A 14,500-nucleotide genomic window follows, 5' to 3' on the forward strand; every position below is an offset into this window, starting at 1 on the left:
TGCAACTTTGAAACTATCACCAAAGCTCCGTTTCGCAGGATGACAAAATTCACTTAGAGCAACTTAATTAGACTTTGTCGTGGCAGATCAGTTTCGGAACTACTATTTACTATTGTTCAAATTTTGAGATGAAATAAAAGATATCTTCAAAATCAATTTATATAGAAACGTTGAAGAGAGAAACAACTGAAGAATGGAGGCAAAAACCGCCAGAAACTTACAAAAAAAAAACAAGTAAAAGGAGAGAAGAAAAAGCACACCATTTTCAAAAACTAAACATTTAAGCTTTGGTTGATGATGATTCTTCGTCATCATCTTCAATATCCCAGCTTAAATCTTCATCATCTTCTGCTGCACTCAGACGTTTACGCAGCTCAGCTCGGTTTGGACTACCACTAGACCGACTCACTTCCTTACCATCAATGCTACTCATATCCTCGATTTCGTCCCATCCCAAATCCTCTTCAGATGGTTGTTGAGCTGCTGATGAAGCAGCAGCCACATCTGGTTTAGTTGGTTCTTGGGATGGAGCAGCCTCATCAGATTTTGGTTTGACTGAATCTTGGATTGGAGCCTCATCAGATGCAGGAGGAGCAGCAGCAGCAACAACTGGTTTTGCTTCTGGAACTTCCTCAGTATTAGTCTCCTTCTTTTCCTCGTAATCTTTATCTGTCTTCAAAGCAACATTGCTCACTTCAGTCACTCCATCTTGTTGGGTGCTCACCCTAGCCACTGAATCTGCACTTGTTGTCACTTCATCTTGGGTGCTCACTGAACCTGCATTTGTCACTTCATCTTTCACAGTTTCACTCACATCTCCACTACCCATAATACCATCATTTCCTTCAAGTTTCAATCTTGAAACTTCCTTGGTAGCTTCAACATCTTTCTCGCTGCTCTCCTCTTCATCATCAATATCCCAGCTCAGTTCTTCCTCATCTTCCAGAGAGATTGCTCGTTTCACAAGATTAGCCCTAAGATCCTCAGCCTGCTTGAGCTTGTGAACCTTATAGAAATACCTAAACCAGAAAGTATCATGATCAACCGTATTCGGAACAGCCCTTTTATACACTCCCTTCATATCTCCATTATCCTCCAACAGTTTCTCCATCTCCTCAGCTTTCTCATCGAGAGCAAACCCAGATTCCCACTTTTTGTAATCATCTGAATCCTCAGGCTCTTCACAGTAAGTGTTGAGATCACCTTGAACAACACGAATCTGAGCATCGAAACGACTGTACGGTTTCGAACTAAAGCTATCACGACGACCAAAACTCTGACTACTATTGTTATCAGAAGAATCAGATTCATTACCAGCGGCTAAGATCGCTTCCTTACCTTGAGCGATGATATCAGCCGTACCTTTTAGCACTGTGTTCCCAAGTTCATCAATCGCATGTCCGACGGTGCCAAGCGATCCCTGAGCCACTTCGATCTCCTTCTTCAAACCTGTACCAAATTCTTCGAGATCTCGTCGGTATGTCTCAATCACGGATTCGGATCTGGTGGCTAGGGTTTTCATCAGACCACCGAAACTCCATACACCGTCGTCTTCAGGGTTAGATTGCTCTGGCTGTTCATGCTCTTCGCTGTGTTTCGGTGAATCAGATTCCGATTCGGTTCCTGGCGGATCTGGGTCGTCCTGGAAGACGGATTTGAAGAAATTCATAACGGGAAAAAGCTTAGATCTTACCCAATTTGATGTAAAGGGATTTCAAAAACAATCTGATCGGTGAAGTGAAGGATACGAATTTGCGTCAGAAATAGGAAGATCGATCACTTGAAGCTTCCCCAGGAGAGACGTCAATTCTTCGTATTTTGTTTAATAAAAATAAAATATAAATATGAGATCATTATGACGTCAAATCTCATTTAATTAACAGGCCTTAATGGGCCTCAAGTTGGGATCTGTCAGTCCAACTAATAACCCAAAACCCTAGAATTCATTCAAGCGAACAAACAACGTCAGGGTTTTTGCTCCTCTCTCTCTCCCAAACTCTGCAATTTGCCATCGCCCTTCTTGTGTATTGCTGCTGGAGTTAAATATAGAGAAAGAGAGAGAGAGAGAGAGAGAGAGAGAGAGAGAGAGATAGTTTTGTGATGGTGATGAGAAAGCTACAGTTACCGTTAAGCCAAACGCAGAAGGTTAGGTTTGAGAGAGGAATCGAGCGGCTTCAATCACTGTCATCGACGGCAAACTCTGACGCTTCTGTTATCGTCACCGATGCTATTCCCGTCAACCACGATGATGCCTTCCTCAAGTAATTTTTTATCTCTATCTTTGTTCTCGCGGTTGAAATTATCTTTAAACTTCTTTCTCACGATTGTTTTATTTTTTTTTGATTGAAGGGGACACGGAACTTCTGAGGTAGATGGTGAGTTGCTCGCGACGGTTTGTGGAGTAGTGGAGCGTGTGGATAAGCTCGTATATGTACGAACCCTACGAGCAAGGTATGTGATTTTGCTCTTCAAATTTGATTTGTGAATGAAATTGACCATTTTATTTACTCTGAGATTAAGTAGAGAACTGATGGTTTATCGACGATCTAGGTACAAGCCTGAGGTTGGGGATATTGTGGTAGGCCGTGTCATTGAGGTAGATTTTTTGTATTGGTGTTTTGGGGTTTTGTAAAGTAAAAGGGTTTCAATCAATTTATATTGCATAGTCGCTGAATTAAGTTTTACTTATATATAGGTTGCTCAAAAACGTTGGAGAGTGGAGCTCAACTTTAATCAGGATGGAGTACTAATGCTTTCTTCCATGAACATGCCTGATGGTATTCAGGTACAATTTGGTTCTCCATTTTTTCTTTTGTTATTTTGCCCATTTGTATGATTTCTTGTATGTTGGCTTCAGTGATATAAGTGGATTGTTGTTGGCAGAGGCGAAGAACTTCTGTGGATGAACTCAATATGCGGAATATATTTGTAGAGCATGATGTTGTTTGTGTAAGTCCCTGTGATTTGATAATGTTCCCTCTTTGCTTATATATTCATCTTTGAACGCATAAGCCAACTTGACAAAAAGGTTCCCTTTTTGATTTGTTACAAACTCTTTAGGCTGAAGTCCGCAACTTTCAGCATGATGGTAGCTTGCAGTTACAAGCCAGAAGCCAGAAGTATGGCAAGGTTGGTTCTGATCTGGTCACATGTTCATGGTTTTATACATTTTGCTAGCTAGTCTCTTCCCTCTTAAAACATTGATTAATTCCTTGAATCATCACTACAGCTCGAGAAGGGACAGCTTCTGAAGGTTGATCCTTACTTGGTCAAAAGAAGCAAACATCACTTTCATTACATCGAAAGCCTTGGTATTGATTTGATCATTGGCTGCAATGGTTTCATATGGGTTGGAGAACACGTGGAAGTGAGAGATCCTATGGCGATAGATGATGAGAAAGATGAGGAGATGATCTCATCCTCCGCCGAGAACACAGGAAAAGAGCAAATCCATACATTACTCGAGACACGACAGACCATATGCAGAATCGGGAATGCAATACGCGTCTTGTCTAATCTAGGCTTCACAGTGACTCTTGAAATAATCATGGAGACTGTTAACCTCAGCAACTCAAAGAATGTTGACATACACGACATGCTTGGATCAGAGTTTCACGTTGTGGTTGCAGAGAATGAAGCTGAAAGACGACGTACAAAGAGGAAAAAGTGAAGTCATCCTCCCCCCTCTATGTGGCTGATTCAACAGAGGGCTTGTGTTAACGTGTATTAGATCATGTGGGGGCTTGTTATGACTCAGAATTTGATATTCTGATAAGTATGGTGGATTTGTTTTGTTATTTATAAACAGTAGAGTAGTAGTATTGATTAATCGAGTTGTGTTTTTTTTCTGGGAGGCGGCTTTTTCTTTCTTTCATTCATCATCATCACTCAGTCATCAGTGTTTATCTTCATCGATTTTTGTATCTTGCTTTAATGATTCTACTTTTTACAGATGCAGAAACAAAATAAATCAAAAGATTCGCTCCTCCCCCATTTTGGGCTTGGAGAAGAATATGTGTGTAAATGACTAAAGTACCCCTTTGGAGAATCCAAGTAATTCAACATTTTTGTTACCAAACCTCTTCTTTCTCCTGTTGTGTGTTCACGGCCAATTTCTTCGTCTCTCTTCTTCAGTCTCTCTCTCTGCACACTCTCTATCAAAAAAAAACCCAACAATATTCTTCTTCGATCCCTGTCTCTTTCTCGCTACCGATCTTCTTTCCCGCAACTTTTCTTCCGCTGCCGTTATCGTCTTCGTTGAAGGTCGGTTTAAAGCTTCTTTTTTTAATTTTATTTTATTTTATTTTTAACCCCCTTTTGCTATGCTCGTGATTGCTTCTGGTTGAATGGTCATGTGATTTTCGGTTTTTCTTTTTTTTTTTTGATTCAGTGACGGTTCTAAATTGCATTACGATTTAACACTCAATCAGAATGTAGTACGCTTTAGATTTGAGGAATCTCTCTATACGTTTACTAGATTAAAAATAATAATAAAAATTGCATTTTTGGCGTGTTTCTGGGATTGCGTTAGTTGGGCGATTGAATTACGTTTACAACTAGGAGTGGATATATCGTCTGTTGTTTTGTTTCTATTATATGATTTTTGTCTGATATCTTTGTTACGTTAATGGATTTTTTTTTGCATATGAACAACATCGCATCTATGTTATACGCTTTCTCTGTGTGTTTGACTTCGAATATTTTGTGTAAAAGGTGATGAGTATGGCTCAAACGCAAGAAGAAATGAGTGGTTGTCCCCTCAATGGTGACAAAGGTGAAGTTTTTACAGTGTCACCTCAGGAGAAAGGAAGGAAAAACAAGAGAAAATTAGCTGATCCTTCTCATCCTGATGCTGCTTCTTCTCTCACTGAATTCCCTCCATATGAGTTGCCTTCCTTGAAATCTCTGAACTCGGTTGAGAAAGTTTCTGATCAGCTTCAAGTTGAAGATTCTGAATCTGTCGAATGGGATGACCCGTTCGCATGTCAACTTGAAGAATTGCTGTCATCAAATTTGCTCGCGCTCTTCCTTAATGCAATGAAGCAGCTTATTGATTGTGGCTACACTGACGACGATGTTTTGAAAGCTATTTCAGGCAGTCGGCTCTACTGTGGAGGCAATGATCTTGTGTCAAACATTGTCAACAACACCTTGAGTGTTCTCAAGAATGGAGACGAAGGTGCTGGTTCTGGAGACTATGTGTTTGAGGATCTACAACAGCTTGTTTCGTATACGTTGATAGAGATGATAAGTCTTGTTAAGGAGGTTAGGCCATCCCTGTCTACAGTTGAAGCTATGGTGGAGGCTTTTGATGTGCGACTTGAATGTCTTGCAAGCCTTTGAAGTTGAAAGTGACGGATTGGTGACTTCTAGTAAATCTTCTGATTTTGAATCTCTTGGTACCGAATGTAATCCTCCGAAATCTAGCGAGCCAGATAACCCAAAGCCTTCACAATCCAATGCTCAAGGCAATCGGAGTGAGCCACTCGAATTTGGAAATTTCCCATATATACCCAACTCCAAAAAAACTCTGTGTAGTGGATCGGCTCCAGGAAAAGAAGCATTCTCGTGTAGCACTGGTTCTTGTGAAGGCATGAAAAGTACATCTTTTACTCTAGTCTCTGATGAAAAATTGGTATCTTGTCGAAAAGGCCGCACTAAAAAAGAGATAGCCATGCTTCGGCAAAAATCATGCGTGGAGAAGATTAGGACTTACAGCAAATGCAAGGCGGCAAAGTTTGCATCAGTTGGCAGCTTCCTTTTAGAGAAAAGAGTAAAATCATCTTCTGACTTTGTGGCAAGAAATTCTTCATCAAAGATGACAACAGAGATTGGAGTGAAAGTTTCATTAACTGACGATGGCAGCTGTTTTGTAAGAAAGAGCAGTAAGTTGGATTCACCTGTGGTAATGGTAGATGCAAAGGGCTTTATAACTGCCTTACCTGCTACTTCGGTTAAATCTGCTTCAAAAAAAAAGTCTGGTTCTGGGGCTGCAACTCTGATACCATCAGCTTCAGAAAAGAAGCCTGAATCTTTGGTACCATCGTCTTCAGAAAAGAAGTCTGGTTCTTCGGTACCATCAGCTTCAGAAAAGAAGCCTGGTTCGTCGGTACCATTAGCTTCAGAAAAGAAGACTGGTTCTGAGTCTGAAGAAAAGGAATCTGTGTCTGCAAAACTAGCACCAGATTACTACGCTGGGATACCGTATGATGCATCTTTGGGTATATATGTTCCCCGGGATAAGAAAGATGAATTGGTTCTAAAGCTAGTTCCTCGACTGAATGATCTGCAGAATGAACTGCAGGTCTGGACTGACTGGGCTAATCAGAAAGTAAAAGAAGCAACTGGTAGACTTCTTAAGGACCAACCAGAGCTTAAGGCACTAAGGAAAGAGCGAGAAGAGGCAGAACAGTATAAAAAAGAGAAGCAGTTATTGGAAGAAAACACTAGGAAAAGGCTGTCGGAGATGGATTTTGCGTTGAAGAATGCAACCAGCCAGTTGGAAAAAGCTCAGAATACCGCTCGCAGACTCGAGCTGGAACAATCTTTACTGAAGAAAGAGATGGAAGCTGCTAAGACAAAAGCCGTTGAGTCTGCTGAGAGCTGTAGAGAAGCAAAAGAGAGAGGGCAAAAATCACTGAAGGATACTAACTCGTGGGAAGGGCAAAAAATTATGTTGCAGGAAGAGCTCAAGAGTCAAAGGGACAAGGTGACAGTGCTACAGAAAGAAGTTACCAAAGCAAAAAATCGCCAGAATCAAATCGAGGTTAGCTACTTTTGTAGACATATGTTAGGTCGTCTTGTCTTTTGATGTGTATCGTTAGCTACCAGCAATTCACCATTATTCTCATCTGCTAACGTCCCTTTCTTTGAGAATCGATTTTCTGGTAACGATTTCATTATTTTGGCTACATATATTTGGCCTTTTACATTGCTATAGCTAAGGAATGCGAGAGAAAAAAAAATTGTTAGCGTTGTTTATAGCCTACTGCATCCTTCTGGTTTTAGTAATGAAGTGTAATAATAATATCAAAGGTTTTGTTGACTGCAATTTGATGTTTCTTATCGATGTATATAGCTTTGGTCGATGTTGCAAGTTTTAGATGATGAAAATATCTAACGAAAATTCTGACTGCAGGCTACTTTGAAGCGAGAAAGAACAGCAAAAGGGAAACTCAGTGCTCAGGCTTCATTGATAAAGAAAGAAACAAAAGAACTGGAAGCACTTGGAAAAATGGAAGAAGAGCGGATGAAAGCGAAAGCAGAAACTGATTTGAATTATCACGTAGAAAACATAAAGAGGCTCGAGAGAGAGATCTCAGAGCTGAAACTGAAATCAGAATACTCGAGAATTGTGGCACTGAAGAAAGGCAGCAGTGAGTCGAAGGCAGGAGCAGCAAAAAGAGAGAAGATTGGGATGACGAAAGTGAAAAGAGAAAGAGAATGCGTGATGTGTTTGTCTGAAGAGATGAGTGTGATATTCTTGCCTTGTGCTCACCAAGTCCTGTGCTTGAAATGCAATCAGCTCCATGAGAAAGAAGGAATGATGGATTGTCCGTCTTGTCGTGGGACAATCCAGAGGAGGATTCAAGCTCGCTTTGCTCGCGCGGGTTAAAATGCTTTTTTATTTACTAGTTTAAAACTTATAGAACAGTCAGTCTCTCTTCTCTCAATGAAGAACAACAAAGCTTTTGGTTAAATAATCCCAACTTGGCTTTTGCTTTTCTTACTTTGAAAGGTGAATGATTTTAATTAAATGACCAAGCCAATTAGAGGGTATAATACGTATTTTCTCTATTACTTTTTCTCGCACAATCAATCCTTTTTTTTTTTTAATTTGGTTCGAGAATTTATGATTATCTCGCTAATGAACCGACGTCGAAAGCGAAATGTTAGTGGTCGAAATGGAAAGACTCGATAATATGGGGGCGTAAAGCAAAGATTTATAAATTATGAAGCGCGCCACTGCAATGTTAAAAAAATAAAATAACAGACCTCCACTGAAAGTTTCGCCGTATGGAAAAAGTCAAAAAAAGACATTAACGTTGACCAAACAAAACAAAACCCAAAAAAAAAAAAAACATAAACGAAGACTTGGTCATCGAGGAGTTTGTGGAATTTTATCGTTGTGTTGTCTCAATAATGTAAAATGTCACCTCTTCCGATTTGAATCCAATTAGGGTTTATTATTTCCAAAATGCCAAAATCCCCTTTTTCATGTTGTTAATGAGATCATCAATTTGAAATAAAGTTCTCTCCCTCATCATCATCATCATCATCATGTCCTCCGATTTTTGAATTTTTTTTTGTTTCTCCCGATTTGTCTCCATTGCTTGAGTTTATCTTTCACATTTTTGTCGTTAATTCGAGTGTGTGTGTGTTGAATCTATCTCCTCTGCGGGGGGGGGGGGGGGGGGGGGAGTTCATCATATAAGCGGCGAGATGAAGCTACAGGTCCGAGTCGTGGAAGCGAGGAATCTACCGGCGATGGATCTCAATGGGTATAGCGACCCTTACGTGAGATTGCAGCTGGGAAAACAGAGGTCGCGTACCAAAGTAGTGAAGAAGAACTTGAACCCCAAATGGTCTGACGATTTCAGTTTCGGCGTCGACGATTTGAATGAAGAACTCGTCGTCTCTGTTCTTGACGAGGATAAATACTTCAATGACGACTTCGTTGGGCAAGTCAGAGTTCCCGTTTCTCTTGTCTTCGATGCTGAGAATCAATCTCTTGGCACTGTTTGGTATCCTCTTCTTCCTAAGAAGAAATCTTCCAAAAAGGATTGTGGTACGTCTTCGAAATTCATTTGTTGTGTTTTCTTCTTATAGAGGTTTCTTTTTTTGGAAATTTTTAAATCATTTTCGTTTTTGTTGTTGTTGTCTCTCAGGTGAGATACTTCTGAAGATATGTTTCAGTCAGAAGAACTCGGCTCTTGATTTGAGTTCTCATGGTGGGGATCAAACCTCTGCTGCTTCCAGGAGTCCTGACTTGAGTCTTGAATCATCTATTGATCCCTCCACTTGTGCCTCTCCTTCTAGATCAGATGATGCTTCCTCTTCCAAGGACGATAAGTGTAACCCTCAGACAACCTTCGCTGGTCGAATCACTCAGATTTTTCAGAAGAATGCTAATGCAGCCACACCTACGCAGTCGGTTAGTAGGAGCATTGACGCATCTGATCCATCTGAGACCTCTAAACCGTTCTTTTCCCTTGACCTGTCTGAAGATGAGTCATCTTCTGCTTCCTTTGAGGAGCTTATGAAGGCTATGGAGTCTAAAGATCAGGGAAGTGAACCTCCTAGTAATCTACCTGGTGGGATCCTTGTTGACCAGTTGTTTATGATTTCCCCATCAGATCTTAACGTTCTGCTTTTCTCGTCTGATTCGAGTTTCTACACATCGCTGTCTGAGTTGCAAGGGACCACGGAAGTTCAGGTAGGACCATGGAAAGCAGAAAATGAAGGCGAGAGCGTTAAGCGGGTTGTTAGTTACCTCAAGGCTCCAACCAAGCTTATTAAGGCTGTCAAAGGCACAGAGGAGCAGACATACCTCAAAGCGGACGGAGAGGTTTACGCAGTTTTAGCAAGTGTTGCCACTCCAGATGTCCCGTTCGGAAGTACCTTCAAGGTTGAAGTGCTTTACTGCATCTCTCCTGGGCCTGAGCTGCCATCTGGGGAGCAGTGTTCCCGTTTGGTTGTTTCTTGGAGATTGAATTTTCTTCAGAGCACAATGATGAAAGGTATGATAGAGAATGGAGCCCGACAAGGTCTGAAAGACAGCTTCGATCAGTATGCCAATTTGTTGGCTCAAAGTGTAAAGCCTGTAGATTCCAAGGATATTGGGGTGAACAAGGAGCAAGCTCTCTCTTCCTTGCAAGCTGAGCCTCAATCAGACTGGAAATTGGCAGTACAATATTTTGCCAATTTCACTGTCTTCTCCACTTTCTTGATTGGTGTTTATGTATTTGTCCATATTGTGTTTGCCATACCCAGTGCTATCCAAGGGCTTGAGTTTAATGGCCTTGATTTACCGGATTCGATTGGGGAATTTGTTGTTAGTGGGGTTCTAGTTCTTCAGTGCGAAAGAGTATTGCAATTGATTTCCCGTTTCTTGCAGGCAAGAAAACAGAAAGGTAATATTTATGAAGATACATCATTGACCTTTTTTCCTATACGTTCTTGCAGCCTCTCATTGGTAGCCTGATTGTGTGTATCCGACTGATCCTTAACTGTCAAATCCAACTATAGGCAGTGATCATGGCATCAAAGCGCATGGAGATGGTTGGTTGCTAACAGTTGCTCTAATTGAGGGGGTTGATCTAGCATCTGTAGATCCAAGCGGGCATTGTGATCCGTATATAGTATTTACTTCTAATGGGAAGACAAGAACCAGCTCCATCAAGTTCCAGAAGTCTAATCCTCAGTGGAATGGTAAATGGTTGCTCTATGGTTTGTTATCTGTCTAGTTATCTTACCAATGGGTCTAGCTTCCCACTTGTTGCTTCAATTCTTGAATGTTTCAACTCTTTGATTTGTCATTATAAGTTTTTTGAGGGTTGGAATCTTGTTTGTGCAGAAATATTTGAATTTGATGCGATGGCTGATCCTCCTTCTGTACTGAATGTTGAAGTTTTTGATTTCGATGGACCATTTGACGAGGCTGTTTCATTGGGGCATGCCGAGATCAACTTCGTGAGATCTAATATATCTGATCTTGCTGATGTTTGGGTTCCTCTTCAAGGGAAGTTGGCTCAGGCTTGTCAATCCAAACTGCACTTGAGGATTTTCTTGGATCATACAGGAGGTGGAGATGTTGTTAGAGACTATTTAAATAAGATGGAGAAAGAGGTGGGCAAGAAGGTATGTGGCTACTACTTTACTCCCTCAATTAACATTTAAACTGTTCGTGTTAGTGTGTGTATCTTATCTGCCGGAAAAAAATTTCAGATTAATGTGCGGTCTCCTCAAACAAATTCAGCCTTTCAGAAGCTCTTTGGTCTCCCACAGGAAGAATTTCTAATCAATGACTTTACATGTCACTTAAAGCGGAAAATGCCTTTGCAGGTGAAAAGATCTTGATACACATCACATGTTTTTAGTATTCAACCACGTCCGCTTTTTATCAGCTTTTTTTTTGTTTTTACTTTGCAATGAAGAGAGTATATAACTCATTGATTTAGTTTTGCTTTTGCAGGGTCGTCTTTTCCTCTCTGCAAGAATTGTTGGCTTTTATGCAAGCCTTTTTGGTAACAAAACAAAATTCTTTTTCCTCTGGGAAGATATAGAGGAAATTCAAGTGCTTCCTCCCACTCTTGCCTCAATGGGGAGTCCCATTATCGTCATGACTCTCAGGCCAGGTAGAGGTAAGGAAGCAAGGATAGGGGCAAAGACACATGATGAGGAAGACAGACTTAAGTTCCATTTCCACTCATTTGTGTCTTTCAATGTTGCACAAAAGTAAGTAATGAGTCATCCTTATTATTGTCCTAAATTTTATGTACCCCAATCAATATGCTTAGCATGACTTGGATATGCCCATTTCTTCATCTGAATAAGACAATTTGTACATTCCTGTAGTATCAACTGCTTTTGTTAGACATGTTTAGACGTGGAAGCCTATTGATTATCAAGACCTATACCCGTAGTGGAAATAAACAGCTATTATGATTAGATATAGACTTTGAACTTATTTATTTGTTTATAGGACAATAATGGCTCTGTGGAAAGCAAAATCCTTGACTCCAGAGCAGAAAGTGCAAGCTGTTGAAGAGGAATCAGAGCAGAAACTCCAAAGTGAAGAGAGTGGTTTGTTCTTGGGTATTGATGACGTGCGATTCACTGAGGTCTTCTCTTTGACTCTCCCAGTTCCGGTGAGTTTTCTTCTCTCTCTCTTTGTAAAGTAACTGTGGCTGGAAATGTGAATGAGTTTTGAAGTTTTCTTACGCATCACTGATAACCACTCCAGGTAAGTTTCTTTATGGAGCTGTTTGAAGGGGGTGAAATGGATCGGAAGGCTATGGACAGAGCAGGTTGCCAGAGCTATTCATGCAGCCCGTGGGAGTCAGAGAAGGCTGATGTGTACGAGAGGCAGACATACTACAGGGATAAGAGGATATCACGTTATAGAGGAGAGGTAACAAGCACACAGCAAAAGTCGCTGGTGCCAGATAAGAATGGGTGGCTGGTGGAAGAGGTGATGACCCTGCATGGAGTTCCACTGGGTGACTATTTTAATCTCCATCTCAGATACCAGATGGAAGAATCGGCGCCAAAACCAAAGACGACAACGTATGTGCGAGTATACTTTGGGATAGAATGGCTAAAGAGCACTAGACATCAGAAAAGGGTGACAAAGAACATCCTAGTAAATCTGCAGGATAGGCTGAAGATGACGTTTGGATTCCTGGAGAAGGAATACAGCAGCAGACAACAGCAGCAAGTAACAACATAATATATATATATATATATATGGAGAACTGGAAGTGAACTCCTCATTCCAACTTGAAAATGTTGCCTGGGGGGATGTCTGTTTATTTGTTGTACACACACACACACACACACACCAGAAGCCAGAATGAAGCGAGAGAGTGTAAATGGAGGCGAAGATCTAAGATCCGCACAAGTAAATGAAACAATTGTTGATTCCTGTTTATTGTTTGATCTTGTAATGTATGTAGTGGAAAAGAGCAAAGAGTTTTTGTGATTATGTTGATACGCTCTCTGCCTAAGACTCCGTTGGAAGCTGTGATGATGATCTCTAGTCTAAAATTGCTAGATGATTGATACATTGGTTTCCGATGAAAAGGAGAAACTTGTTGTATTAGATAAAATAATTTATTATAATAAATGTTTACTTATTCATCATCATTAACAAGTAACAATTGACCTAGTATAGACATTGTCGTATAAGGTTTGTATTGTATAAATGTCGTATCTAAAAATATGCTTTATGTAGAGAGCAATAAAGTATGGAGTACTATAGGTAACCCAGATTTGACCATTACCTGCAACTTTTTTTGTATATTTGTTATAGCTATAGATTCTACAAATTATTAATCTTGGATTTTTTTTTTTTTTGTGAGGTGAGATAATTACATATTGGGTCCTTGAATATTCTAAATTAAATCCGTTTGGGTTTTTTTTTTTTTTTGAGACAAATAAGTAAAAACAAAAAAAGAGAAAACAAAAAAAAAAGATTTGGAATCGAGCAGTATAAAATCTATACTAAATAAAGATTTTAAACAACCTATCGGGATTTGACATGTCACTTATTAACGTTTTTTAAAATTTCCAGAATTTTCTATATTAGGAATTATTTTAAACAACCTATCAGGATTTGACATGTCATTCATTAACATTTTAAAAAAATTTCCAGAATTTTCTATATTAAAAATTTTTAGAAAAAGAAAAAATTTTAATTTATGGAAATAAAAAAACTATGTACAACGTCCCACATCGGCTAGAATATTTTTAGAAAATGGTTCAGAACCAGTATAAATAAGATTAATATGCTTCCAACAACGAATGAGCAGGAAAACTGGATTTATCAGGTGTCCAAATTTAAAGTTTTATTCGCTTTGGTCCGGTTTTTTATTTGATCAAATTAAAACTTTAAAAAGTTTCAAAAAAAAAAATATAATATTTAAAAAATTTAAAAGTTAAATATTATAAATATTGAAACTTTTTAAAAGGTTCAAATATTATATTTCAAAACCTTTTAAGAGTTTAAAAATATTATAAATATTGAAACTTCTAAAAAGGTTTAAATATTTTAAATATTTCTAATATTTAAACCTGACAGAATTTTTAAAAATAATATAAATATTGAAACTTCATAGAAAGTTTAAATATTTAAAACTTTATAAAAAGTATAAGTTTCATTAATTTTTAACCATAAAAAAGTTTAAAAATATGTGTATAGTACGTAAAACCATGGTAGATATGGGGACTCATGCCGTTTTGTTATGGCAAGTGTGGTAGAGGAGCTAAGATATGTGAGATCTGGAAAGGAAAAGGGGAAGAAGAGAAAGAAAGTCAAAGAAAGATGAAGACAACAGTTATGTGAAGGAGCCAACAAGCCAAGAATCCATAGAAATTGAGAAAGCTTCAATAAGAATTAAACTCAAAGATTTTTGTGTGTTATTCTCTGGCTAAGTAATTAATGAAAAGTGGTGCAATTTATGCTAAGAAACATGAACAGTTCTAAGATGGGTTATTTAGGGCATTTTTTAAAGGTCGTAAAGATGTCCGATCGAGCTGAAGTTTTTATGTGGCTGGACGAGTATGAGATTTGAAGTATTATGCATAGAAAAAAGATTTAGAGGAATCCACGTTTTTATGATTGTAATCTAAAACATCTAGCACCCAATAATAAAATCTGATTATGACCATTACATCATCACCAACCCAAACCTAAGTTGGGAATACTTTCGAGGAGATGTCAATTTACAAAAGAAACGTTATAATAATTTTGCATATTTAATGTTAATGTGTAGCTATT

General features: G+C 39.0%; 3 protein-coding genes and 1 pseudogene across 4 annotated transcripts; 3 read left to right on the plus strand and 1 right to left on the minus strand.

Annotated features, from left to right (window-relative positions):
- Nucleotides 1-143: 143 nt before the first annotated feature.
- LOC104738830 (uncharacterized) lies at nucleotides 144-1,669 on the minus strand. Its single transcript, XM_010459041.3, has one exon. The coding sequence runs from the start codon at nucleotides 1,667-1,669 to the stop codon at nucleotides 281-283; it is 1,389 nt and encodes a 462-aa protein (XP_010457343.1). The 3' UTR covers nucleotides 144-280.
- A 295-nt stretch (nucleotides 1,670-1,964) lies between these two features.
- On the plus strand, nucleotides 1,965-3,848 carry LOC104738831 (exosome complex component RRP4 homolog). Its single transcript, XM_010459042.3, has 7 exons — nucleotides 1,965-2,261; nucleotides 2,350-2,451; nucleotides 2,551-2,596; nucleotides 2,696-2,785; nucleotides 2,884-2,949; nucleotides 3,061-3,129; nucleotides 3,230-3,848. Exons 1-7 carry the CDS (start codon nucleotides 2,101-2,103, stop codon nucleotides 3,668-3,670), a joined length of 975 nt encoding a protein of 324 aa, XP_010457344.1. The 5' UTR covers nucleotides 1,965-2,100; the 3' UTR covers nucleotides 3,671-3,848.
- A 50-nt stretch (nucleotides 3,849-3,898) lies between these two features.
- On the plus strand, nucleotides 3,899-7,779 carry LOC104738832 (putative E3 ubiquitin-protein ligase RF4; annotated as a pseudogene). Its single transcript, XR_015579791.1, has 3 exons — nucleotides 3,899-4,263; nucleotides 4,714-6,766; nucleotides 7,139-7,779. The product of XR_015579791.1 is annotated as a putative E3 ubiquitin-protein ligase RF4 (transcript).
- Nucleotides 7,780-8,014: 235 nt separating this feature from the next.
- LOC104738833 (C2 and GRAM domain-containing protein At1g03370) lies at nucleotides 8,015-12,867 on the plus strand. The gene is made up of 8 exons (XM_087483871.1): nucleotides 8,015-8,788; nucleotides 8,889-10,133; nucleotides 10,249-10,431; nucleotides 10,577-10,860; nucleotides 10,948-11,064; nucleotides 11,195-11,457; nucleotides 11,705-11,870; nucleotides 11,966-12,867. The coding sequence occupies exons 1-8, from the start codon at nucleotides 8,443-8,445 to the stop codon at nucleotides 12,449-12,451; spliced, it is 3,090 nt and encodes a 1,029-aa protein (XP_087339997.1). The 5' UTR covers nucleotides 8,015-8,442; the 3' UTR covers nucleotides 12,452-12,867.
- Nucleotides 12,868-14,500: the final 1,633 nt, after the last annotated feature.

This window comes from Camelina sativa, chromosome 14 (assembly GCF_030686135.1).
Source record: "Camelina sativa cultivar CO46 ecotype springtype chromosome 14, ASM3068613v1".
Taxonomy (NCBI): Eukaryota; Viridiplantae; Streptophyta; class Magnoliopsida; order Brassicales; family Brassicaceae; genus Camelina; species Camelina sativa.

What these genes read in the sequence shown, in the direction of transcription:
- LOC104738830 (XM_010459041.3), bottom strand. Translation starts at nt 1,669, where the DNA reads ATGAATTTCTTCAAATCCGTCTTCCAGGACGACCCAGATCCGCCAGGA.
- LOC104738831 (XM_010459042.3), top strand. Translation starts at nt 2,101, where the DNA reads ATGGTGATGAGAAAGCTACAGTTACCGTTAAGCCAAACGCAGAAGGTT. An exon ending in GTACGAACCCTACGAGCAAG is followed by an intron (nt 2,452 to 2,550) that starts GTATGTGATTTT and finishes TCGACGATCTAG; the next exon opens with GTACAAGCCTGAGGTTGGGG. An exon ending in ACATGCCTGATGGTATTCAG is followed by an intron (nt 2,786 to 2,883) that starts GTACAATTTGGT and finishes TGTTGTTGGCAG; the next exon opens with AGGCGAAGAACTTCTGTGGA.
- LOC104738833 (XM_087483871.1), top strand. Translation starts at nt 8,443, where the DNA reads ATGAAGCTACAGGTCCGAGTCGTGGAAGCGAGGAATCTACCGGCGATG. An exon ending in GTCTAATCCTCAGTGGAATG is followed by an intron (nt 10,432 to 10,576) that starts GTAAATGGTTGC and finishes TTGTTTGTGCAG; the next exon opens with AAATATTTGAATTTGATGCG. An exon ending in AGAAAGAGGTGGGCAAGAAG is followed by an intron (nt 10,861 to 10,947) that starts GTATGTGGCTAC and finishes AAAAAATTTCAG; the next exon opens with ATTAATGTGCGGTCTCCTCA.